The sequence below is a fragment of the Oncorhynchus mykiss genome, chromosome 21, assembly GCF_057628025.1.
Source record: "Oncorhynchus mykiss isolate SJ-2025 chromosome 21, ASM5762802v1, whole genome shotgun sequence".
Lineage (NCBI taxonomy): Eukaryota > Metazoa > Chordata > Actinopteri > Salmoniformes > Salmonidae > Oncorhynchus > Oncorhynchus mykiss.
Window position 1 is genome coordinate 1,425,001 of NC_143042.1, and position 23,235 is coordinate 1,448,235.

Sequence of the window (23,235 nt, forward strand, 5' to 3'; positions counted from 1 at the left end):
CAGACAGAGACAGACAGAGACACACAGATGAGTGAGAGACAGAGACAGACAGACAGACAGACGAGAGAGACAGAGAGAGACAGAGAGAGACAGAGGGAAACAGAGGGAAACAGAGGGAAACAGAGAGAGACAGAGAGAGACAGAGAGAGACAGAGACAGACAGACAGACAGACAGACGAGAGAGACAGAGAGAGACAGAGAGAGACAGAGAGAGACAGAGGGAAACAGAGACAGAGAGAGACAGAGTGACAGAGGGAAACAGAGACAGAGAGAGACAGAGACAGACAGAGGGAAACAGAGGGAAACAGAGGGAGACAGAGGGAAACAGCTTTTCTTGTAAGGCAAATTGAACAGAACCACTGAAGCAAAAAAGATCCAAGTGTTTTCCAAATGTGTCCTTATTGGCTCACGAACTCATGAGCTGCAACAAGAGACCAACCAAACGTCTCCTAATCCAGGTGGTGTGACTGTCATGTACATGTGTCACTGTTCCCATGGCGACGGGTGCATCAGGCCTCAGCATATGACTAAGTCCGTGGCCCAAATGGCACTACATCCCAGGTCAAAAGTAGTGCACTAAATATGGAGTGGCCCAAATGGCACTACATCCCAGGTCAAAAGTAGTGCACTAAATATGGAATAGGGTGCCATTTGGGACTCAGTTTTAAGATTAAAATCAGTGGATCTCCGAAGAACACAAACAGATTATAAAGCAAGTTGGAGGAAAACCGGGGACACCTAATTAAGATGTAGCCAGGGCAAACCACATACAAAATGTCAGGGTGATGTCGGCTCTAGATAAAGCTCAGGGATAGAATTAAACTGAATTAAACTGAATTAAACATTCACTTTGGTTCTATTCAACTCATGAGATATGAAAAGTTTAAAGACATCATCGATATTTGTTAATAATGTTGAAAAACAACAAAGAAGGCTAGTGTATTTGAAAGCATAGATTCCAAGATGAATATTGCTACCTCTCCAAACAGTTACAAATAACTCTGATATACAGTCGTGTTTGATTTAATACAGAGCCTTCAGAAAGCATTCAAACCCCTTGACTTGACATGTTGTGCCACAGATCTACACACAATACCCCATAATTCCCGGGTGGCGCAGTGGTTAAGGGCGCTGTACTGCAGCGCCAGCTGTGCCATCAGAGACTCTGGGTTCGCGCCCAGGCTCTGTCGTAACCGGCCGCGGCCGGGAGGTCCGTGGGGCGATGCACAATTGGCCTAGCGTCGCCCGGGTTAGGGAGGGCTTGGCCGGTAGGGATGTCCTTGTCTCATCGCGCACCAGCGACTCCTGTGGCGGGCCGGGCGCAGTGCGCGCTAACCAAGGCAGCCAGGTGCACGGTGTTTCCTCCGACACATTGGTGCGGCTGGCTTCTGGGTTGGATGCGCGCTGTGTTAAGAAGCAGTGCGGCTTGTGTATCGGAGGACGCATGACTTTCAACCTTCGTTTCTCCCGAGGTAGATATGTATAGGGGGGAGGAGACAGGGATACTGGAGTAATGGAGGTAGATATGTATAGGGGGGAGGAGACAGGGATACTGGAGTAATGGAGGTAGATATGTATAGGGGGGAGGAGACAGGGATACTGGAGTGATGGAGGTAGATATGTATAGGGGTAAGGAGACAGGGATACTGGAGTGATGGAGGTAGATATGTATAGGGGGGAGGAGACAGGGATACTGGAGTGATGGAGGTAGATATGTATAGGGGTAAGGAGACAGGGATACTGGAGTGATGGAGGTAGATATGTATAGAGGTAAGGAGACAGGGATACTGGAGTGATGGAGGTAGATATGTATAGGGGTAAGGAGACAGGGATACTGGAGTGATGGAGGTAGATATGTATAGGGGGGAGGAGACAGGGATACTGGAGTAATGGAGGTAGATATGTATAGGGGGGAGGAGACAGGGATACTGGAGTAATGGAGGTAGATATGTATAGGGGGGAGGAGACAGGGATACTGGAGTGATGGAGGTAGATATGTATAGGGGGGAGGAGACAGGGATACTGGAGTGATGGAGGTAGATATGTATAGGGGGGAGGTGACAGGGATACTGGAGTGATGGAGGTAGATATGTATAGGGGTAAGGAGACAGGGATACTGGAGTGATGGAGGTAGATATGTATAGGGGTAAGGGGACAGGGATACTGGAGTGATGGAATAATTTTGCACGACCAATTTTTCAGTTTTTGATTTGTTAAAAAAGTTTGAAATATCCAATAAATGTCGTTCCACTTCATGATTGTGTCCCACTTGTTGTTGATTCTTCACAAAAAAATACAGTTTTATATCTTTATGTTTTAAGCCTGAAATGTGGCAAAAGGTCGCAAAGTTCAAGGGGGCCGAATACTTTCGCAAGGCACTGTATATGCAAGTGACAGGTAGCCAAGTGGTTAGAGTGTTGCACCAGTAACCGAAAGGTTGCTAGTTCGAATCCCTGTGCAGAAAAGGTGAAAAATCTGTTGACGTGTCCTTGAGCAAGGCACTTAACACTTACTGCTCCAGGGAAGCCATTGATAATGGGTGGTTGGAACCCCACTCTCAGGGGGAGTTGGGAAATGCAAAACAAAAAAAACTCTCCAACTCACATGTGTGTATAATTTGCACATGTGTGAAATAAGATAAACATAATCACCCACCACATGATTATCATGTGGGTAAACAGGCTTTATGTAGAATCCTGGGGGCCTGCACACACACACCTGGTATAAACCTACATTTTCATTACAACAGCAGCCATCCAACACATAAGTGAACTTGCCAAACTCATTGTTGCAAAAGAGAAGAAATTAATATGGGGTGGGAAAGAAGTGAAAGTAAGAGCTTGGCTTTCTTTTCGCCCAGGAGGAATCTAATACGTTTGCCCAGATTGAGCTAACTCCACAAAAATTACAATCTCAAAATCTCAATTTTTCTTCAATGAAATACATTCTGAAGTGCTAACCCCAATTTTTTGGGTTCTAGGGGAAACATAGTGTTATTACTGTGTATAAGGCCAACCATACAGCATTATCCTTCCTCTACAATACAGCATTATCCTTCCTCTACAATAGAGCACTATCCTTCCTCTGCAATACACTGTTATCCTTCATATACAGTGCGGCATTATCCTTCCTCAACACTACAGCATTATCCTTCCTCAACACTACAGCATTATCCTTCCTTTACACTACAGCATTATCCTTCCTTTACGCTACAGCATTATCCTTCCTCTACGCTACAACATTATCCTTCCTTTACACTACAGTATTATCCTTCCTCTGCACTACAGCATTATCCTTCCTATACAATACATTAATATCATTTCTCTCACTCAGCAATATCCTTATCAATTAGACTCTAGCAAGCTGATACATGATAACACACACACACACACACACACACCACAAGCGCTTATTTTGAGTAAACTTGAAGTTACAGAAGTGAGAGATGACAGGTCTTGACTTGCACATATTGGACTCAACAAACAACTCAGGCAGTATCACCAGGTACTGGAATAGGGGTCAAAGGGGAGGTGAAACCAGGTGTCACCAGGTACTGGGATAGGGGTCAGAGGGGGGGTGTAACCAGGTGTCCACCAGGTACTGGGATAGGGGTCAGGGGGGGGGGGGGGTGTAACCAGGTGTCCACCAGGTACTGGTATAGGGGTCAGGGGGGGGGTGTAACCAGGTGTCCACCAGGTACTGGGATAGGGGTCAGAAGGGAGGTGAAAACTATAAATCAACAACTAGTTCATTAAATTTCCAATAAACAAAAAATGTACAGTATGTTATCTATAGTAGGTCAATAGAATGCCCATGTCAATGTCATCCTCTTTCATTCTACACCATTCAAAGAATTGTATTTTATTTAACCTTTATTTAACTAGGCAAAACAGTTAAGAACAAATTCTTATTTACAATGACGGCCTACCCTGGCCAAACCCTCCCCTAACCTGCACGAGGCTGGGCCAATTGTGCGACGCCCTACGGGACTCTCGATCACAGCCGGTTGTGATACAGCCCGGGATCAAACCAGGGTCTGTAGTGACACCTCTAGCACTGAGATGCAGGGCCTTAGACCTCTGTGCCACTCGGGAGCGAATTAAACTCTACCAGCAGGAAAAAGACCCATCAGAGACCCATCCTCCAGCAGGTCAGCTGTCTCCCATAACAACCAGATGAAACAGAGAGGTCACTGTTATCAGTCATATCCCTGTAACCAGGGTCCAATGTCCCCACAGGGGGCTGTACCTGCTCCCAACTCCTTTAGTGGGAGGAGGGCAGTGGAGCAGCCTGACATAAGGCCTTACAGTGGAGCAGCCTGCCATAAGGCCTTACAGTGGAGCAGCCTGGCATAAGGCCTGACAGGGGAGCAGCCTGGCATAAGGCCTTACAGTGGAGCAGCCTGGCATAAGGCCTGACAGTGGAGGAGCCTGACATAAGGCCTTACAGTGGAGCAGCCTGGCATAAGGGCCTTACAGTGGAGCAGCCTGCCATAAGGCCTTACAGTGGAGCAGCCTGGAATAAGGCCTTACAGTGGAGCAGCCTGGCATAAGGCCTTACAGTGGAGCAGCCTGGCATAAGGCCTTACAGTGGAGCAGCCTGGCATAAGGCCTGACAGTGGAGGAGCCTGACATAAGGCCTTACAGTGGAGCAGCCTGGCATAAGGGCCTTACAGTGGAGCAGCCTGCCATAAGGCCTTACAGTGGAGCAGCCTGGAATAAGGCCTTACAGTGGAGCAGCCTGGCATAAGGCCTTACAGTGGAGCAGCCTGGCATAAGGCCTTACAGTGGAGCAGCCTGGCATAAGGCCTTACAGCGGAGCAGCCTGGCATAAGGCCTTACAGTGGAGCAGCCTGGCATAAGGGCCTTACAGTGGAGCAGCCTGCCATAAGGCCTTACAGTGGAGCAGCCTGGAATAAGGCCTTACAGTGGAGCAGCCTGGCATAAGGCCTTACAGTGGAGCAGCCTGGCATAAGGCCTTACAGTGGAGCAGCCTGGCATAAGGCCTTACAGCGGAGCAGCCTGGCATAAGGCCTTACAGTGGAGCAGCCTGGCATAAGGCCTTACAGTGGAGCAGCCTGGCATAAGGCCTTACAGTGGAACAGCCTGGCATAAGGCCTTACAGTGGAGTAGCCTGGCATAAGGCCTTACAGTGGAGTAGCCTGGCATAAGGCCTTACAGTGGAGCAGCCTGGCATAAGGTCTTACAGTGGAGCAGCCTGGCATAAGGGCCTTACAGTGGAGCAGCCTGGTATAAGGCCTTACAGTGGAGCAGCCTGGGATAAGGGCCTTACATTGGAGCAGCCTGACATAAGGCCTTACCGTGGAGCAGCCTGGCATAAGGGCCTTACAGTGGAGCAGCCTGGCATAAGGCCTTACAGTGGAGCAGCCTGACATAAGAGCCTTACAGTGGAGCAGCCTGGCATAAGGGCCTTACAGTGGAGCAGCCTGGGATAAGGGCCTTACATTGGAGCAGCCTGGCATAAGGCCTTACAGTGGAGCAGCCTGGCATAAGGCCTTACAGCGGAGCAGCCTGGCATAAGGCCTTACAGTGGAGCAGCCTGGCATAAGGCCTTACAGTGGAGCAGCCTGGCATAAGGCCTTACAGCGGAGCAGCCTGGCATAAGGCCTTACAGTGGAGCAGCCTGGCATAAGGCCTTACAGTGGAGCAGCCTGGCATAAGGCCTTACAGTGGAACAGCCTGGCATAAGGCCTTACAGTGGAGTAGCCTGGCATAAGGCCTTACAGTGGAGTAGCCTGGCATAAGGCCTTACAGTGGAGCAGCCTGGCATAAGGTCTTACAGTGGAGCAGCCTGGCATAAGGGCCTTACAGTGGAGCAGCCTGGTATAAGGCCTTACAGTGGAGCAGCCTGGGATAAGGGCCTTACATTGGAGCAGCCTGACATAAGGCCTTACCGTGGAGCAGCCTGGCATAAGGGCCTTACAGTGGAGCAGCCTGGCATAAGGCCTTACAGTGGAGCAGCCTGACATAAGAGCCTTACAGTGGAGCAGCCTGGCATAAGGGCCTTACAGTGGAGCAGCCTGGGATAAGGGCCTTACATTGGAGCAGCCTGGCATAAGGCCTTACAGTGGAGCAGCCTGGCATAAGGCCTTACAGCGGAGCAGCCTGGCATAAGGCCTTACAGTGGAGCAGCCTGGCATAAGGCCTTACAGTGGAGCAGCCTGGCATAAGGCCTTACAGTGGAGCAGCCTGGCATAAGGCCTTACAGCGGAGCAGCCTGGCATAAGGCCTTACAGTGGAGCAGCCTGGCATAAGGCCTTACAGTGGAGCAGCCTGGCATAAGGCCTTACAGTGGAACAGCCTGGCATAAGGCCTTACAGTGGAGTAGCCTGGCATAAGGCCTTACAGTGGAGTAGCCTGGCATAAGGCCTTACAGTGGAGCAGCCTGGCATAAGGTCTTACAGTGGAGCAGCCTGGCATAAGGGCCTTACAGTGGAGCAGCCTGGTATAAGGCCTTACAGTGGAGCAGCCTGGGATAAGGGCCTTACATTGGAGCAGCCTGACATAAGGCCTTACCGTGGAGCAGCCTGGCATAAGGGCCTTACAGTGGAGCAGCCTGGCATAAGGCCTTACAGTGGAGCAGCCTGACATAAGAGCCTTACAGTGGAGCAGCCTGGCATAAGGGCCTTACAGTGGAGCAGCCTGGCATAAGGGCCTTACAGTGGAGCAGCCTGGGATAAGGGCCTTACATTGGAGCAGCCTGACATAAGGCCTTACCGTGGAGCAGCCTGGCATAAGGGCCTTACAGTGGAGTAGCCTGGCATAAGGCCTTACAGTGGAGCAGCCTGGCATAAGGTCTTACAGTGGAGCAGCCTGGCATAAGGGCCTTACAGTGGAGCAGCCTGGTATAAGGCCTTACAGTGGAGCAGCCTGGGATAAGGGCCTTACATTGGAGCAGCCTGACATAAGGCCTTACCGTGGAGCAGCCTGGCATAAGGGCCTTACAGTGGAGCAGCCTGGCATAAGGCCTTACAGTGGAGCAGCCTGACATAAGAGCCTTACAGTGGAGCAGCCTGGCATAAGGGCCTTACAGTGGAGCAGCCTGGGATAAGGGCCTTACAGTGGAGCAGCCTGGCATAAGGCCTTACAGTGGAGCAGCCTGGCATAAGGCCTTACAGCGGAGCAGCCTGGCATAAGGCCTTACAGTGGAGCAGCCTGGCATAAGGCCTTACAGTGGAGCAGCCTGGCATAAGGCCTTACAGCGGAGCAGCCTGGCATAAGGCCTTACAGTGGAGCAGCCTGGCATAAGGCCTTACAGTGGAGCAGCCTGGCATATGGCCTTACAGTGGAACAGCCTGGCATAAGGCCTTACAGTGGAGTAGCCTGGCATAAGGCCTTACAGTGGAGTAGCCTGGCATAAGGCCTTACAGTGGAGCAGCCTGGCATAAGGTCTTACAGTGGAGCAGCCTGGCATAAGGGCCTTACAGTGGAGCAGCCTGGTATAAGGCCTTACAGTGGAGCAGCCTGGGATAAGGGCCTTACATTGGAGCAGCCTGACATAAGGCCTTACCGTGGAGCAGCCTGGCATAAGGGCCTTACAGTGGAGCAGCCTGGCATAAGGCCTTACAGTGGAGTAGCCTGACATAAGAGCCTTACAGTGGAGCAGCCTGGCATAAGGGCCTTACAGTGGAGCAGCCTGGGATAAGGGCCTTACATTGGAGCAGCCTGGCATAAGGCCTTACAGTGGAGCAGCCTGGCATAAGGCCTTACAGCGGAGCAGCCTGGCATAAGGCCTTACAGTGGAGCAGCCTGGCATAAGGCCTTACAGTGGAGCAGCCTGGCATAAGGCCTTACAGCGGAGCAGCCTGGCATAAGGCCTTACAGTGGAGCAGCCTGGCATAAGGCCTTACAGTGGAGCAGCCTGGCATAAGGCCTTACAGTGGAACAGCCTGGCATAAGGCCTTACAGTGGAGTAGCCTGGCATAAGGCCTTACAGTGGAGTAGCCTGGCATAAGGCCTTACAGTGGAGCAGCCTGGCATAAGGTCTTACAGTGGAGCAGCCTGGCATAAGGGCCTTACAGTGGAGCAGCCTGGTATAAGGCCTTACAGTGGAGCAGCCTGGGATAAGGGCCTTACATTGGAGCAGCCTGACATAAGGCCTTACCGTGGAGCAGCCTGGCATAAGGGCCTTACAGTGGAGCAGCCTGGCATAAGGCCTTACAGTGGAGCAGCCTGACATAAGAGCCTTACAGTGGAGCAGCCTGGCATAAGGGCCTTACAGTGGAGCAGCCTGGGATAAGGGCCTTACATTGGAGCAGCCTGGCATAAGGCCTTACAGTGGAGCAGCCTGACATAAGAGCCTTACATTGGAGCAGCCTGACATAAGGCCTTACCGTGGAGCAGCCTGGCATAAGGGCCTTACAGTGGAGCAGCCTGGCATAAGGCCTTACAGTGGAGCAGCCTGACATAAGAGCCTTACAGTGGAGCAGCCTGGCATAAGGGCCTTACAGTGGAGCAGCCTGGGATAAGGGCCTTACATTGGAGCAGCCTGGCATAAGGCCTTACAGTGGAGCAGCCTGACATAAGAGCCTTACAGTGGAGCAGCCTGGCATAAGGGCCTTACAGTGGAGCAGCCTGGGATAAGGGCCTTACATTGGAGCAGCCTGGCATAAGGCCTTACAGTGGAGCAGCCTGGCATAAGGCCTTACAGCGGAGCAGCCTGGCATAAGGCCTTACAGTGGAGCAGCCTGGCATAAGGCCTTACAGTGGAGCAGCCTGGCATAAGGCCTTACAGTGGAACAGCCTGGCATAAGGCCTTACAGTGGAGTAGCCTGGCATAAGGCCTTACAGTGGAGTAGCCTGGCATAAGGCCTTACAGTGGAGCAGCCTGGCATAAGGTCTTACAGTGGAGCAGCCTGGCATAAGGGCCTTACAGTGGAGCAGCCTGGTATAAGGCCTTACAGTGGAGCAGCCTGGGATAAGGGCCTTACATTGGAGCAGCCTGACATAAGGCCTTACCGTGGAGCAGCCTGGCATAAGGGCCTTACAGTGGAGCAGCCTGGCATAAGGCCTTACAGTGGAGCAGCCTGACATAAGAGCCTTACAGTGGAGCAGCCTGGCATAAGGGCCTTACAGTGGAGCAGCCTGGGATAAGGGCCTTACATTGGAGCAGCCTGGCATAAGGCCTTACAGTGGAGCAGCCTGGCATAAGGCCTTACAGCGGAGCAGCCTGGCATAAGGCCTTACAGTGGAGCAGCCTGGCATAAGGCCTTACAGTGGAGCAGCCTGGCATAAGGCCTTACAGCGGAGCAGCCTGGCATAAGGCCTTACAGTGGAGCAGCCTGGCATAAGGCCTTACAGTGGAGCAGCCTGGCATAAGGCCTTACAGTGGAACAGCCTGGCATAAGGCCTTACAGTGGAGTAGCCTGGCATAAGGCCTTACAGTGGAGTAGCCTGGCATAAGGCCTTACAGTGGAGCAGCCTGGCATAAGGTCTTACAGTGGAGCAGCCTGGCATAAGGGCCTTACAGTGGAGCAGCCTGGTATAAGGCCTTACAGTGGAGCAGCCTGGGATAAGGGCCTTACATTGGAGCAGCCTGACATAAGGCCTTACCGTGGAGCAGCCTGGCATAAGGGCCTTACAGTGGAGCAGCCTGGCATAAGGCCTTACAGTGGAGCAGCCTGACATAAGAGCCTTACAGTGGAGCAGCCTGGCATAAGGGCCTTACAGTGGAGCAGCCTGGGATAAGGGCCTTACATTGGAGCAGCCTGGCATAAGGCCTTACAGTGGAGCAGCCTGGCATAAGGCCTTACAGCGGAGCAGCCTGGCATAAGGCCTTACAGTGGAGCAGCCTGGCATAAGGCCTTACAGTGGAGCAGCCTGGCATAAGGCCTTACAGTGGAGCAGCCTGGCATAAGGCCTTACAGCGGAGCAGCCTGGCATAAGGCCTTACAGTGGAGCAGCCTGGCATAAGGCCTTACAGTGGAGCAGCCTGGCATAAGGCCTTACAGTGGAACAGCCTGGCATAAGGCCTTACAGTGGAGTAGCCTGGCATAAGGCCTTACAGTGGAGTAGCCTGGCATAAGGCCTTACAGTGGAGCAGCCTGGCATAAGGTCTTACAGTGGAGCAGCCTGGCATAAGGGCCTTACAGTGGAGCAGCCTGGTATAAGGCCTTACAGTGGAGCAGCCTGGGATAAGGGCCTTACATTGGAGCAGCCTGACATAAGGCCTTACCGTGGAGCAGCCTGGCATAAGGGCCTTACAGTGGAGCAGCCTGGCATAAGGCCTTACAGTGGAGCAGCCTGACATAAGAGCCTTACAGTGGAGCAGCCTGGCATAAGGGCCTTACAGTGGAGCAGCCTGGCATAAGGGCCTTACAGTGGAGCAGCCTGGGATAAGGGCCTTACATTGGAGCAGCCTGACATAAGGCCTTACCGTGGAGCAGCCTGGCATAAGGGCCTTACAGTGGAGTAGCCTGGCATAAGGCCTTACAGTGGAGCAGCCTGGCATAAGGTCTTACAGTGGAGCAGCCTGGCATAAGGGCCTTACAGTGGAGCAGCCTGGTATAAGGCCTTACAGTGGAGCAGCCTGGGATAAGGGCCTTACATTGGAGCAGCCTGACATAAGGCCTTACCGTGGAGCAGCCTGGCATAAGGGCCTTACAGTGGAGCAGCCTGGCATAAGGCCTTACAGTGGAGCAGCCTGACATAAGAGCCTTACAGTGGAGCAGCCTGGCATAAGGGCCTTACAGTGGAGCAGCCTGGGATAAGGGCCTTACAGTGGAGCAGCCTGGCATAAGGCCTTACAGTGGAGCAGCCTGGCATAAGGCCTTACAGCGGAGCAGCCTGGCATAAGGCCTTACAGTGGAGCAGCCTGGCATAAGGCCTTACAGTGGAGCAGCCTGGCATAAGGCCTTACAGCGGAGCAGCCTGGCATAAGGCCTTACAGTGGAGCAGCCTGGCATAAGGCCTTACAGTGGAGCAGCCTGGCATATGGCCTTACAGTGGAACAGCCTGGCATAAGGCCTTACAGTGGAGTAGCCTGGCATAAGGCCTTACAGTGGAGTAGCCTGGCATAAGGCCTTACAGTGGAGCAGCCTGGCATAAGGTCTTACAGTGGAGCAGCCTGGCATAAGGGCCTTACAGTGGAGCAGCCTGGTATAAGGCCTTACAGTGGAGCAGCCTGGGATAAGGGCCTTACATTGGAGCAGCCTGACATAAGGCCTTACCGTGGAGCAGCCTGGCATAAGGGCCTTACAGTGGAGCAGCCTGGCATAAGGCCTTACAGTGGAGTAGCCTGACATAAGAGCCTTACAGTGGAGCAGCCTGGCATAAGGGCCTTACAGTGGAGCAGCCTGGGATAAGGGCCTTACATTGGAGCAGCCTGGCATAAGGCCTTACAGTGGAGCAGCCTGGCATAAGGCCTTACAGCGGAGCAGCCTGGCATAAGGCCTTACAGTGGAGCAGCCTGGCATAAGGCCTTACAGTGGAGCAGCCTGGCATAAGGCCTTACAGCGGAGCAGCCTGGCATAAGGCCTTACAGTGGAGCAGCCTGGCATAAGGCCTTACAGTGGAGCAGCCTGGCATAAGGCCTTACAGTGGAACAGCCTGGCATAAGGCCTTACAGTGGAGTAGCCTGGCATAAGGCCTTACAGTGGAGTAGCCTGGCATAAGGCCTTACAGTGGAGCAGCCTGGCATAAGGTCTTACAGTGGAGCAGCCTGGCATAAGGGCCTTACAGTGGAGCAGCCTGGTATAAGGCCTTACAGTGGAGCAGCCTGGGATAAGGGCCTTACATTGGAGCAGCCTGACATAAGGCCTTACCGTGGAGCAGCCTGGCATAAGGGCCTTACAGTGGAGCAGCCTGGCATAAGGCCTTACAGTGGAGCAGCCTGACATAAGAGCCTTACAGTGGAGCAGCCTGGCATAAGGGCCTTACAGTGGAGCAGCCTGGGATAAGGGCCTTACATTGGAGCAGCCTGGCATAAGGCCTTACAGTGGAGCAGCCTGACATAAGAGCCTTACATTGGAGCAGCCTGACATAAGGCCTTACCGTGGAGCAGCCTGGCATAAGGGCCTTACAGTGGAGCAGCCTGGCATAAGGCCTTACAGTGGAGCAGCCTGACATAAGAGCCTTACAGTGGAGCAGCCTGGCATAAGGGCCTTACAGTGGAGCAGCCTGGGATAAGGGCCTTACATTGGAGCAGCCTGGCATAAGGCCTTACAGTGGAGCAGCCTGACATAAGAGCCTTACAGTGGAGCAGCCTGGCATAAGGGCCTTACAGTGGAGCAGCCTGGGATAAGGGCCTTACATTGGAGCAGCCTGGCATAAGGCCTTACAGTGGAGCAGCCTGGCATAAGGCCTTACAGCGGAGCAGCCTGGCATAAGGCCTTACAGTGGAGCAGCCTGGCATAAGGCCTTACAGTGGAGCAGCCTGGCATAAGGCCTTACAGTGGAACAGCCTGGCATAAGGCCTTACAGTGGAGTAGCCTGGCATAAGGCCTTACAGTGGAGTAGCCTGGCATAAGGCCTTACAGTGGAGCAGCCTGGCATAAGGTCTTACAGTGGAGCAGCCTGGCATAAGGGCCTTACAGTGGAGCAGCCTGGTATAAGGCCTTACAGTGGAGCAGCCTGGGATAAGGGCCTTACATTGGAGCAGCCTGACATAAGGCCTTACCGTGGAGCAGCCTGGCATAAGGGCCTTACAGTGGAGCAGCCTGGCATAAGGCCTTACAGTGGAGCAGCCTGACATAAGAGCCTTACAGTGGAGCAGCCTGGCATAAGGGCCTTACAGTGGAGCAGCCTGGCATAAGGGCCTTACAGTGGAGCAGCCTGGGATAAGGGCCTTACATTGGAGCAGCCTGACATAAGGCCTTACCGTGGAGCAGCCTGGCATAAGGGCCTTACAGTGGAGCAGCCTGGGATAAGGGCCTTACATTGGAGCAGCCTGACATAAGGCCTTACCGTGGAGCAGCCTGGCATAAGGGCCTTACAGTGGAGCAGCCTGGCATAAGGCCTTACAGTGGAGCAGCCTGGCATATGGCCTTACAGTGGAACAGCCTGGCATAAGGCCTTACAGTGGAGTAGCCTGGCATAAGGCCTTACAGTGGAGTAGCCTGGCATAAGGCCTTACAGTGGAGCAGCCTGGCATAAGGTCTTACAGTGGAGCAGCCTGGCATAAGGGCCTTACAGTGGAGCAGCCTGGTATAAGGCCTTACAGTGGAGCAGCCTGGGATAAGGGCCTTACATTGGAGCAGCCTGACATAAGGCCTTACCGTGGAGCAGCCTGGCATGAGGGCCTTACAGTGGAGCAGCCTGGCATAAGGCCTTACAGTGGAGTAGCCTGACATAAGAGCCTTACAGTGGAGCAGCCTGGCATAAGGGCCTTACAGTGGAGCAGCCTGGGATAAGGGCCTTACATTGGAGCAGCCTGGCATAAGGCCTTACAGTGGAGCAGCCTGGCATAAGGCCTTACAGCGGAGCAGCCTGGCATAAGGCCTTACAGTGGAGCAGCCTGGCATAAGGCCTTACAGTGGAGCAGCCTGGCATAAGGCCTTACAGCGGAGCAGCCTGGCATAAGGCCTTACAGTGGAGCAGCCTGGCATAAGGCCTTACAGTGGAGCAGCCTGGCATAAGGCCTTACAGTGGAACAGCCTGGCATAAGGCCTTACAGTGGAGTAGCCTGGCATAAGGCCTTACAGTGGAGTAGCCTGGCATAAGGCCTTACAGTGGAGCAGCCTGGCATAAGGTCTTACAGTGGAGCAGCCTGGCATAAGGGCCTTACAGTGGAGCAGCCTGGTATAAGGCCTTACAGTGGAGCAGCCTGGGATAAGGGCCTTACATTGGAGCAGCCTGACATAAGGCCTTACCGTGGAGCAGCCTGGCATAAGGGCCTTACAGTGGAGCAGCCTGGCATAAGGCCTTACAGTGGAGCAGCCTGACATAAGAGCCTTACAGTGGAGCAGCCTGGCATAAGGGCCTTACAGTGGAGCAGCCTGGGATAAGGGCCTTACATTGGAGCAGCCTGGCATAAGGCCTTACAGTGGAGCAGCCTGACATAAGAGCCTTACATTGGAGCAGCCTGACATAAGGCCTTACCGTGGAGCAGCCTGGCATAAGGGCCTTACAGTGGAGCAGCCTGGCATAAGGCCTTACAGTGGAGCAGCCTGACATAAGAGCCTTACAGTGGAGCAGCCTGGCATAAGGGCCTTACAGTGGAGCAGCCTGGGATAAGGGCCTTACATTGGAGCAGCCTGGCATAAGGCCTTACAGTGGAGCAGCCTGACATAAGAGCCTTACAGTGGAGCAGCCTGGCATAAGGGCCTTACAGTGGAGCAGCCTGGGATAAGGGCCTTACATTGGAGCAGCCTGGCATAAGGCCTTACAGTGGAGCAGCCTGGCATAAGGCCTTACAGCGGAGCAGCCTGGCATAAGGCCTTACAGTGGAGCAGCCTGGCATAAGGCCTTACAGTGGAGCAGCCTGGCATAAGGCCTTACAGTGGAACAGCCTGGCATAAGGCCTTACAGTGGAGTAGCCTGGCATAAGGCCTTACAGTGGAGTAGCCTGGCATAAGGCCTTACAGTGGAGCAGCCTGGCATAAGGTCTTACAGTGGAGCAGCCTGGCATAAGGGCCTTACAGTGGAGCAGCCTGGTATAAGGCCTTACAGTGGAGCAGCCTGGGATAAGGGCCTTACATTGGAGCAGCCTGACATAAGGCCTTACCGTGGAGCAGCCGTGCATAAGGGCCTTACAGTGGAGCAGCCTGGCATAAGGCCTTACAGTGGAGCAGCCTGACATAAGAGCCTTACAGTGGAGCAGCCTGGCATAAGGGCCTTACAGTGGAGCAGCCTGGCATAAGGGCCTTACAGTGGAGCAGCCTGGGATAAGGGCCTTACATTGGAGCAGCCTGACATAAGGCCTTACCGTGGAGCAGCCTGGCATAAGGGCCTTACAGTGGAGCAGCCTGGGATAAGGGCCTTACATTGGAGCAGCCTGACATAAGGCCTTACCGTGGAGCAGCCTGGCATAAGGGCCTTACAGTGGAGCAGCCTGGCATAAGGCCTTAGTGTGGAGCAGCCTGACATAAGAGCCTTACAGTGGAGCAGCCTGGCATAAGGGCCTTACAGTGGAGCAGCCTGGCATAAGGCCTTACAGTGGAGCAGCCTGAATATGGACTGGGGTAGGGTGACATGTCATTAGGGCCTTATCTCCTCTATAGCAGGTGGGCTCTGACACTGAGACAGACTGTTGGCCCCCTCACAGTGGAGTTAGTACTGAACAACATAACAGTCATTCATTAATTCACTCACTCCTTAATTATCTCTCATACAAACAGGCAGACTGACAGGCAGACTGACAGGCAGACTGACAGACATAATCAATTATCAGTCAACTGACTAATCAATGATCAGTCAAAAGGCCAGGACACACAACATTGTGTAACGGATGACATGTACAATATTGAACAGACCCCAGGAAGAGTAGCTGCAGCACGAGCTAATAAACTCAACTAAAATGTTTTAAAAAGTGTATGATCTGAAGGTAACTTCTCCGGTAATTAACGACTTACGGTACCTACTGCCGTTACAAACTAGGCCCACTGTAGCTTGCTGAAAAATACAGACGGTGCCTACTGCCGTTACAAACTAGGCCCACTGTAGCTTGCTGAAAAATACTACCGTTAAAAGAATAGTAACTGATAATTAACTGACAATGTTATTATTCTGTCAAACTAATCTAGTTAGGGAGCAGCATTATTACTGAGTAGTTATTAGGCTGTTTTGAGGTAAACCCAGGCCCAGTGACGCGTGAATAACAAGGGGTCGATGACAACGTTTAGCCCCAGTCATGAAGCAACCTGTTGCCCGCTGTCTGGAGGATACGAGTAGTCTAGTGGATACCGGGAATAGCCCGCAAATACCGCCTCCTCCTCGTCCAAGTCAATCACGGGTGCTTTGGAACAGGCTACAGTCAATTACACAGGGCGTTTACAAACACTTTAGAAGGTCTAATGTTTAGTTCAGATTGGGTATTCTGGAAGGGAGCCGCGACAGGGATATTTGACTCCAGTGCTCATGGGAGGAGCTGGGGAAATGCCATTTCAACGGGCGGCAACGTTACACTTTGGAGGTAAATATCCTATAAACAAGTCATTCCCGTAGGAAAGCGTGTCGTAGATAAAATAATGAGTCTATCTAATCGGAGCCGTCGTAAATCTTTCTATAGCTTTTGTGTTTTCAACAATAACGTCTGGCTACAATGTTGCCGAATAGGCCTGGCGATACATGTTTTATCCACACAGCGTAGCAACAATGTAACAACTTGCAACTTGCTGGACTAGGTTGTTGGCTCCTCGGTAGAGCGGGTGTCGACGTGCTGTGTTGGCCACGCAGCGAGTTGACAGCTCTTTCGTAAGACTGACAAGCCAAAGACAAACCCTTTAAGACAGTCAAATGAACCCTCAACGGCAGTCTAGAAGAACCCGCTCACTATACACCGACAAAACAACACAATGCACTGATTCATACCCGCTTTAGTCGGCTATAAGACTGCCTATTCCTCTGAGGGAACACATGAACACATTGAATGGTAGATAGAATACATAACATACCTACATTGTGTTAAACCCCAGTGAAACGAGACACCTCTTTTCCTCAACCGCTAAATACATTTTCCCTCCTATATCGCGCTGCACAAGAGCCCAACAACTCGAGACAACAACTAAGTAAAGCTGCTATAATTAGAGTTAATTACAACAGACATGCTGTCAGAACTACCGTATAGCACACCACACACACTCAACACATGTACATGACTGCTCTTTCCTGAGACACACACACTCTCACGGCAACTAGACTGTCCACTTCTCAGCCCAGTCAGAAGTGGGCTTCAATCTAGAAAATCACTTTTAAAATGTCACCTACCTTCTTCTCATAAATCCGGTTAGTCCAGTTATGTCAATTATCCGTATCCGGCGTCAGATAGAACCGTTATCCGTTGAGGAACCGTTACAACCGATAGAAAATGCCTCTTTTTCGGAGCAGTTGCTATTTTTCTCCTCTATTGCCAGCACTACCAGTAGATCCCGAGCCAGGGCGCTTCAGTGACGTAAGGATCGGGATGCGCGTTCACGAGAATGGCCTCCCTCCACTCCACCGCCGTACGTGCACGAGTCTTTCAACATCAGACGCTGGCGGGAGGGTCACGAGAGAAATGAACGGGCTTTCCTCTGTGGCAGAGAGACTTTCACCATAGAACACACTCTATTCTAGACCCTGACTCGTGCAGCTCTTTGATAACTTGCCAGGTATTTCAAACAGAAGAGGGCGCCCTTGGGTAAACACTTCCTCACCTCATCACAGATCATGATAACAGTTTATTGTCAAACCCTCTGAAGTTCTAACACTGTTTGGAAACGACAACAAGCGTTTTACTGTAAGTCTAGCCGTTTGTAGTGTGCCCGAGACATTGTGTCTCATGTACTTTGAGAGCTATACACAGTATTATGTATTTTGTTGCCTACAATTTACTTTCGTGTATGTCTAAGTATGTGTGTGTAGGCCTGTACAACAATGTGTTCATTGTAATCCACTGTCAATGACAGTTGTGATAATTCCAGCTGTCAGTGTTGACCACCTCCCATACTGTCCCAGTGCAGTCCCCTGGTGCCAAGGTGGTGTAGTGTGTGTACCCCTTACACACTCTCTCACACACACACACACACACACACACACACACACACACACACACACACACACACACACACACAGTTGTCACCCACCCAGACGTGGCCCAAGGAATGTGTCTGGTTCGGTCACCTGAGTGGCCATAGACCAAAGCCTTGATCATGTAATGACTTATTTGTCCATGGTTGGTTAGGTTACTTTATAAATGTAATCTGTTACAGGACAGTTACTAATTACCTGTCCAATGTAATCTGTTATAGTACTAATTACCTGTCCAATGTAATCTGTTACAGTACAGTTACTAATTGCCTGTCCAATGTAATCTGTTATAGTACTAATTACCTGTCCAATGTAATCTGGTACAGCACAGTTACTAATTACCTGTCCTATGTAATCTGTTACAGCACAGTTACTAATTACCTGTCCTAATTACCCAAACTCAGTAACGTAATCTGATTACTTTCAGTTACATTTTGATTAGAAGAATACTAAAATAATCCATCAATCGCATGTGTCATCACAGTGGTCTCTGATTGGTGGTCATCAGTTGGTGTGTCATCACAGTGGTCTCTGATTGGTGGTCATCAGTTGGTGTGTCATCACAGTGGTCTCTGATTGGTGGTCAGACTTGCTCAGGTGGAATAAACCTGAAGGCCCATACAGTCAATGTGATTGTCCTGTGTTTTATATACACCAATTGTACAAAACATTAGGAATACCTTCCTAATATTGAGTTGCACCCCCTTTTGCCGAGAGGGTTCCGGGTGTGTGGAAAGCGTTCCACAGGGATGCTGGCCCACGTTGACTCCATTGATTCCCACAGTTGTGTCCAGTTGGCTGGATGTCCTTTGGGTGGTGGACCACTCTTGATACACACGGGAAACTGTTGAGCGTGAAAAACCCAGGTGCGCCTTACTACCATACCCAGTTCAAAGGCACTATTACATTCTGAATGGTACACATACACAATCCATGTCTCAATTGTCTCAAGGCTTACAAATCATTATTTAGCATGTCTCTTCTCCTTCATCTACACTGATTGAAGTGGATTCAACAGGTGACATCAATATCAATATCTTTCACTGGTCAGTCTATGTCATGGAAAGAGCAGGTGTCCCTAATGTTTTGTCCACTCAGTGTATATTTCCTCACTATGAGGTTGGAATAATACTGTGTGGTGAAAATGATGATTATGCTCCTTTTAATATAAGAGCTGTTTGAAAAGACCGCCTGAAATTTCAGCCTGTTTTGTTGGGATGGAGTTTTGCCCTGCCTGGTGAAATCACCATCTGGTAAATGAGTTAATCGACCAATAAGAAAGAGCGTTCCAAACCTCTCTGCCAATAACAGCTAGTTTTCAGTTTTCCCTTCCCAACTCAGACCAATAGAAATTGTTCTTTGCCAAGAAGCAATTATTATTTATTTTTTTGACCATTTTAATTGAAATCACAATAAGGCACTTAAAATTGTTAGTTAGAAATGCTTTGATATTGAGATAAAAACAGCTGCATTTGACCTTTAAACTTGCTCCTTTTGTCAATGCAGAACGGAATGTCGTTGAGAAAACAGAACGCTGTCATAATGTCTTTTTTTTTGCAAAACATCCTTTTAAAGTAATCCAAGAAGTAATCATCTCGTTTTTCCTAAAGTATCTGTAATCTGAATACAGTGTTTTTGCTGGTAGCATAAGTGATCACAGTTATATTTTTTTGTTGTAATCAGATTACATGTAGCTGATGTCATCATTTACTCCCCAGCCGTATTACTTATCCTAAATAAACACCTTTATTCAGTATCACGTGTCTCAGCCCTCACTTAACAGAACATTTGACCAAGACACAGTTGTTTTATGGAGTTTATTGCATTAGATACACACTTTGGACACAGTGAGTATCATTATTTTATTAGTAAAATAAAGACCACTAGTAGACACTGTTTCCCCTTATATTATCTGAAGACCCTATGGTCTGTAGCCATTCTTGGAAATCCCAGACCAAGGACATGCTTGAACATTGTTAAATTGTGGGAGGCAACCCGTTTGTCTAGAGAGACTAATCTATAGCCCAAACACTTGTCTTTAATTTGATTTCTGAGCCATACACATTAGAATAAGACAATTCTACTTTTTTGACATTGAAATGATTAATATCTTTCTTTTACAAATCTCTTCTGATAAAAAAAAGTTACAATAGTAAACCCGTATTGCCGCGTTTTGAAAGATATATCGCTGAAGTATATCACTCTAGGTTTTAGGGTACAGGTCAGTCTACTGTCTAGGTTGTGGGGTACAGGTCAGTCTTCAGTCTAGGTTTTAGGGTACAGGTCAGTCTACTGTCTAGGTTGTGGGGTACAGGTCAGTCTTCAGTCTAGGTTTTAGGGTACAGGCCAGTCTTCTGTCTAGGTTGTGGGGTACAGGCCAGTCTTCTGTCTAGGTTGTGGGGTACAGGCCAGTCTTCTGTCTAGGTTTTGGGGTACAGGCCAGTCTACTGTCTAGGTTTTAGGGTACAGGTCAGTCTACTGTCTAGGTTGTGGGGTACAGGTCAGTTTTCAGTCTAGGTTTTAGGGTACAGATCAGTCTTCAGCCTAGGTGTTGGGGTACAGGTCAGTCTACTGTCTAGGTTTTGGGGTACAGGTCAGTCTACTGTCTAGGTTGTGGGGTACAGGTCAGTCTTCAGTCTAGGTTTTAGGGTACAGGTCAGTCTACTGTCTAGGTTTTAGGGTACAGGCCAGTCTACTGTCTAGGTTTTAGGGTACAGGTCAGTCTACTGTCTAGGTTGTGGGGTACAGGTCAGTTTTCAGTCTAGGTTTTAGGGTACAGATCAGTCTTCAGCCTAGGTGTTGGGGTACAGGTCAGTCTACTGTCTAGGTTTTGGGGTACAGGTCAGTCTACTGTCTAGGTTGTGGGGTACAGGTCAGTCTTCAGTCTAGGTTTTAGGGTACAGGTCAGTCTACTGTCTAGGTTGTGGGGTACAGGTCAGTCTTCAGTCTAGGTTTTAGGGTACAGGTCAGTCTTCTGTCTAGGTTGTGGGGTACAGGTCAGTCTTCTGTCTAGGTTGTGGGGTACAGGTCAGTCTTCTGTCTAGGTTGTGGGGTACAGGTCAGTCTTCTGTCTAGGTTGTGGGGTACAGGCCAGTCTTCTGTCTAGGTTTTGGGGTACAGGCCAGTCTTCTGTCTAGGTTTTGGGGTACAGGTCAGTCTACTGTCTAGGTTTTGGGGTACAGATCAGTCTTCAGCCTAGGTGTTGGGGTACAGGTCAGTCTACTGTCTAGGTTTTGGGGTACAGGTCAGTCTACTGTCTAGGTTTAGGGGTACAGGTCAGTCTACTGTCTAGGTTTTGGGGTACAGGCCAGTCTACTGTCTAGGTTTTGGGGTACAGGCCAGTCTACTGTCTAGGTTTTGGGGTACAGGCCAGTCTACTGTCTAGGTTTTGGGGTACAGGTCAGTCTTCTGTCTAGGTTGTGGGGTACAGGTCAGTCTACTGTCTAGGTTTTGGGGTACAGGTCAGTCTACTGTCTAGGTTTAGGGGTACAGGTCAGTCTACTGTCTAGGTTTTGGGGTACAGGCCAGTCTACTGTCTAGGTTTTGGGGTACAGGCCAGTCTACTGTCTAGGTTTTGGGGTACAGGCCAGTCTACTGTCTAGGTTTTGGGGTACAGGTCAGTCTTCTGTCTAGGTTGTGGGGTACAGGTCAGTCTACTGTCTAGGTTGTGGGGTACAGGCCAGTCTTCAGTCTAGGTTTTGGGGTACAGGCCAGTCTTCTGTCTAGGTTTTGGGGTACAGGCCAGTCTTCATTGTAGGTTTCGGGGTACAGGTCAGTCTACTGTCTAGGTTTTGGGGTACAGGCAAGTCTTCTGTCTAGGTTTTAGGGTACATGCCAGTCTACTGTCTAGGTTGTGGGGTACAGGCCAGTCTTCAGGCTAGGTTTTGGGGTACAGGCCAGTCTTCTGCACTCCAAATGCGGTGATGAAGATGTTGATGATGGCGGTGATGAAGACGAGGCCGGTGGCCACGTTGTTCATGATGTCCAGCTTCCTCTGTTTGGCCACGTTGTTCAGGTCCTTACGTGCTGGAACACACAGAGACCAACAGTGTTGTAACTGAGGCGAGACCCGATGCCATACAGTAGTGGTGTGTGGGTAATATCACAGAGGAAGCCGGTAAACAAGACATATTATAACCTGTTGTGACGTTGTGTTGTTTGCTCTATAACCCATTCGTTCATACGCCACCGTGATGTGTAATAATATACAACAACAACACAAACAGTCACACAGTGGCGGAATAAATTCAACCACACATACGTTTATTTCATCACAAAACCAGAGAGAAACATCTGTCAGGTGAAGTCCACAAAGCATATATTACACGTAACAAACAGTCGTATGACCTGCAGCTTGGTCAAGCAAGTTCATGTTTTACAGTTTACTAAACAACTACTGGAACGACAGAGTTACCTCCAGTCAGCTACAGACAACTGGTTTAGAACTACAGAGTTACCTCCAGTCAGCTACAGACAACTGATTTAGAACTACAGAGTTACCTCCAGTCAGCTACAGACAACTGATTTAGAACTACAGAGTTACATCCAGTCAGCTACAGACAACTGGTTTAGAACTACAGAGTTACCTCCAGTCAGCTACAGACAACTGGTTTAGAACGACAGAGTTACCTCCAGTCAGCTACAGACAACTGGTTTAGAACGACAGAGTTACATCCAGTCAGCTACAGACAACTGATTTAGAACTACAGAGTTACCTCCAGTCAGCTACAGACAACTGGTTTAGAACTACAGAGTTACCTCCAGTCAGCTACAGACAACTGGTTTAGAACTACAGAGTTACCTCCAGTCAGCTACAGACAACTGGTTTAGAACTACAGAGTTACCTCCAGTCAGCTACAGACAACTGGTTTAGAACGACAGAGTTACCTCCAGTCAGCTACAGACAACTGGTTTAGAACGACAGAGTTACCTCCAGTCAGCTACAGACAACTGATTTAGAACTACAGACAACTGGTTTAGAACTACAGACAACTGGTTTAGAACTACAGAGTTACCTCCAGTCAGCTACAGACAACTGGTTTAGAACTACAGAGTTACCTCCAGTCAGCTACAGACAACTGGTTTAGAACTACAGAGTTACCTCCAGTCAGCTACAGACAACTGATTTAGAACTACAGAGTTACCTCCAGTCAGCTACAGACAACTGGTTTAGAACTACAGAGTTACCTCCAGTCAGCTACAGACAACTGGTTTAGAACTACAGAGTTACCTCCAGTCAGCTACAGACAACTGGTTTAGAACTACAGAGTTACATCCAGTCAGCTACAGACAACTGGTTTAGAACTACAGAGTTACCTCCAGTCAGCTACAGACAACTGGTTTAGAACTACAGAGTTACCTCCAGTCAGCTACAGACAACTGGTTTAGAACTACAGAGTTACCTCCAGTCAGCTACAGACAACTGGTTTAGAACTACAGAGTTACCTCCAGTCAGCTACAGACAACTGGTTTAGAACTACAGAGTTACCTCCAGTCAGCTACAGACAACTGGTTTAGAACTACAGAGTTACCTCCAGTCAGCTACAGACAA

General features: G+C 50.1%; 2 protein-coding genes across 7 annotated transcripts in view; both read right to left on the reverse strand.

The window, feature by feature from the left end:
- Positions 1–17,113, reverse strand: part of LOC110513868 (ELKS/Rab6-interacting/CAST family member 1) — a 541,524-nt gene extending 524,411 nt beyond the window's left edge. For all 6 annotated transcript variants that reach the window (XR_016490094.1, XR_016490093.1, XM_090213395.1 and 3 more), the window contains exon 1: positions 16,884–17,113. The gene's annotated coding sequence lies outside the window, so the exon portion shown is untranslated. The remainder of the gene's footprint in view (positions 1–16,883) is intronic.
- A 2,374-nt stretch (positions 17,114–19,487) lies between these two features.
- Positions 19,488–23,235, reverse strand: part of LOC118942872 (ninjurin-1) — a 58,560-nt gene continuing 54,812 nt past the window's right edge. Inside the window, exon 4 of the mRNA XM_090213397.1 lies at positions 19,488–21,710. Coding sequence (XP_090069523.1) covers positions 21,562–21,710 — 149 coding nt within the window. The 3' untranslated portion in view covers positions 19,488–21,561. The remainder of the gene's footprint in view (positions 21,711–23,235) is intronic.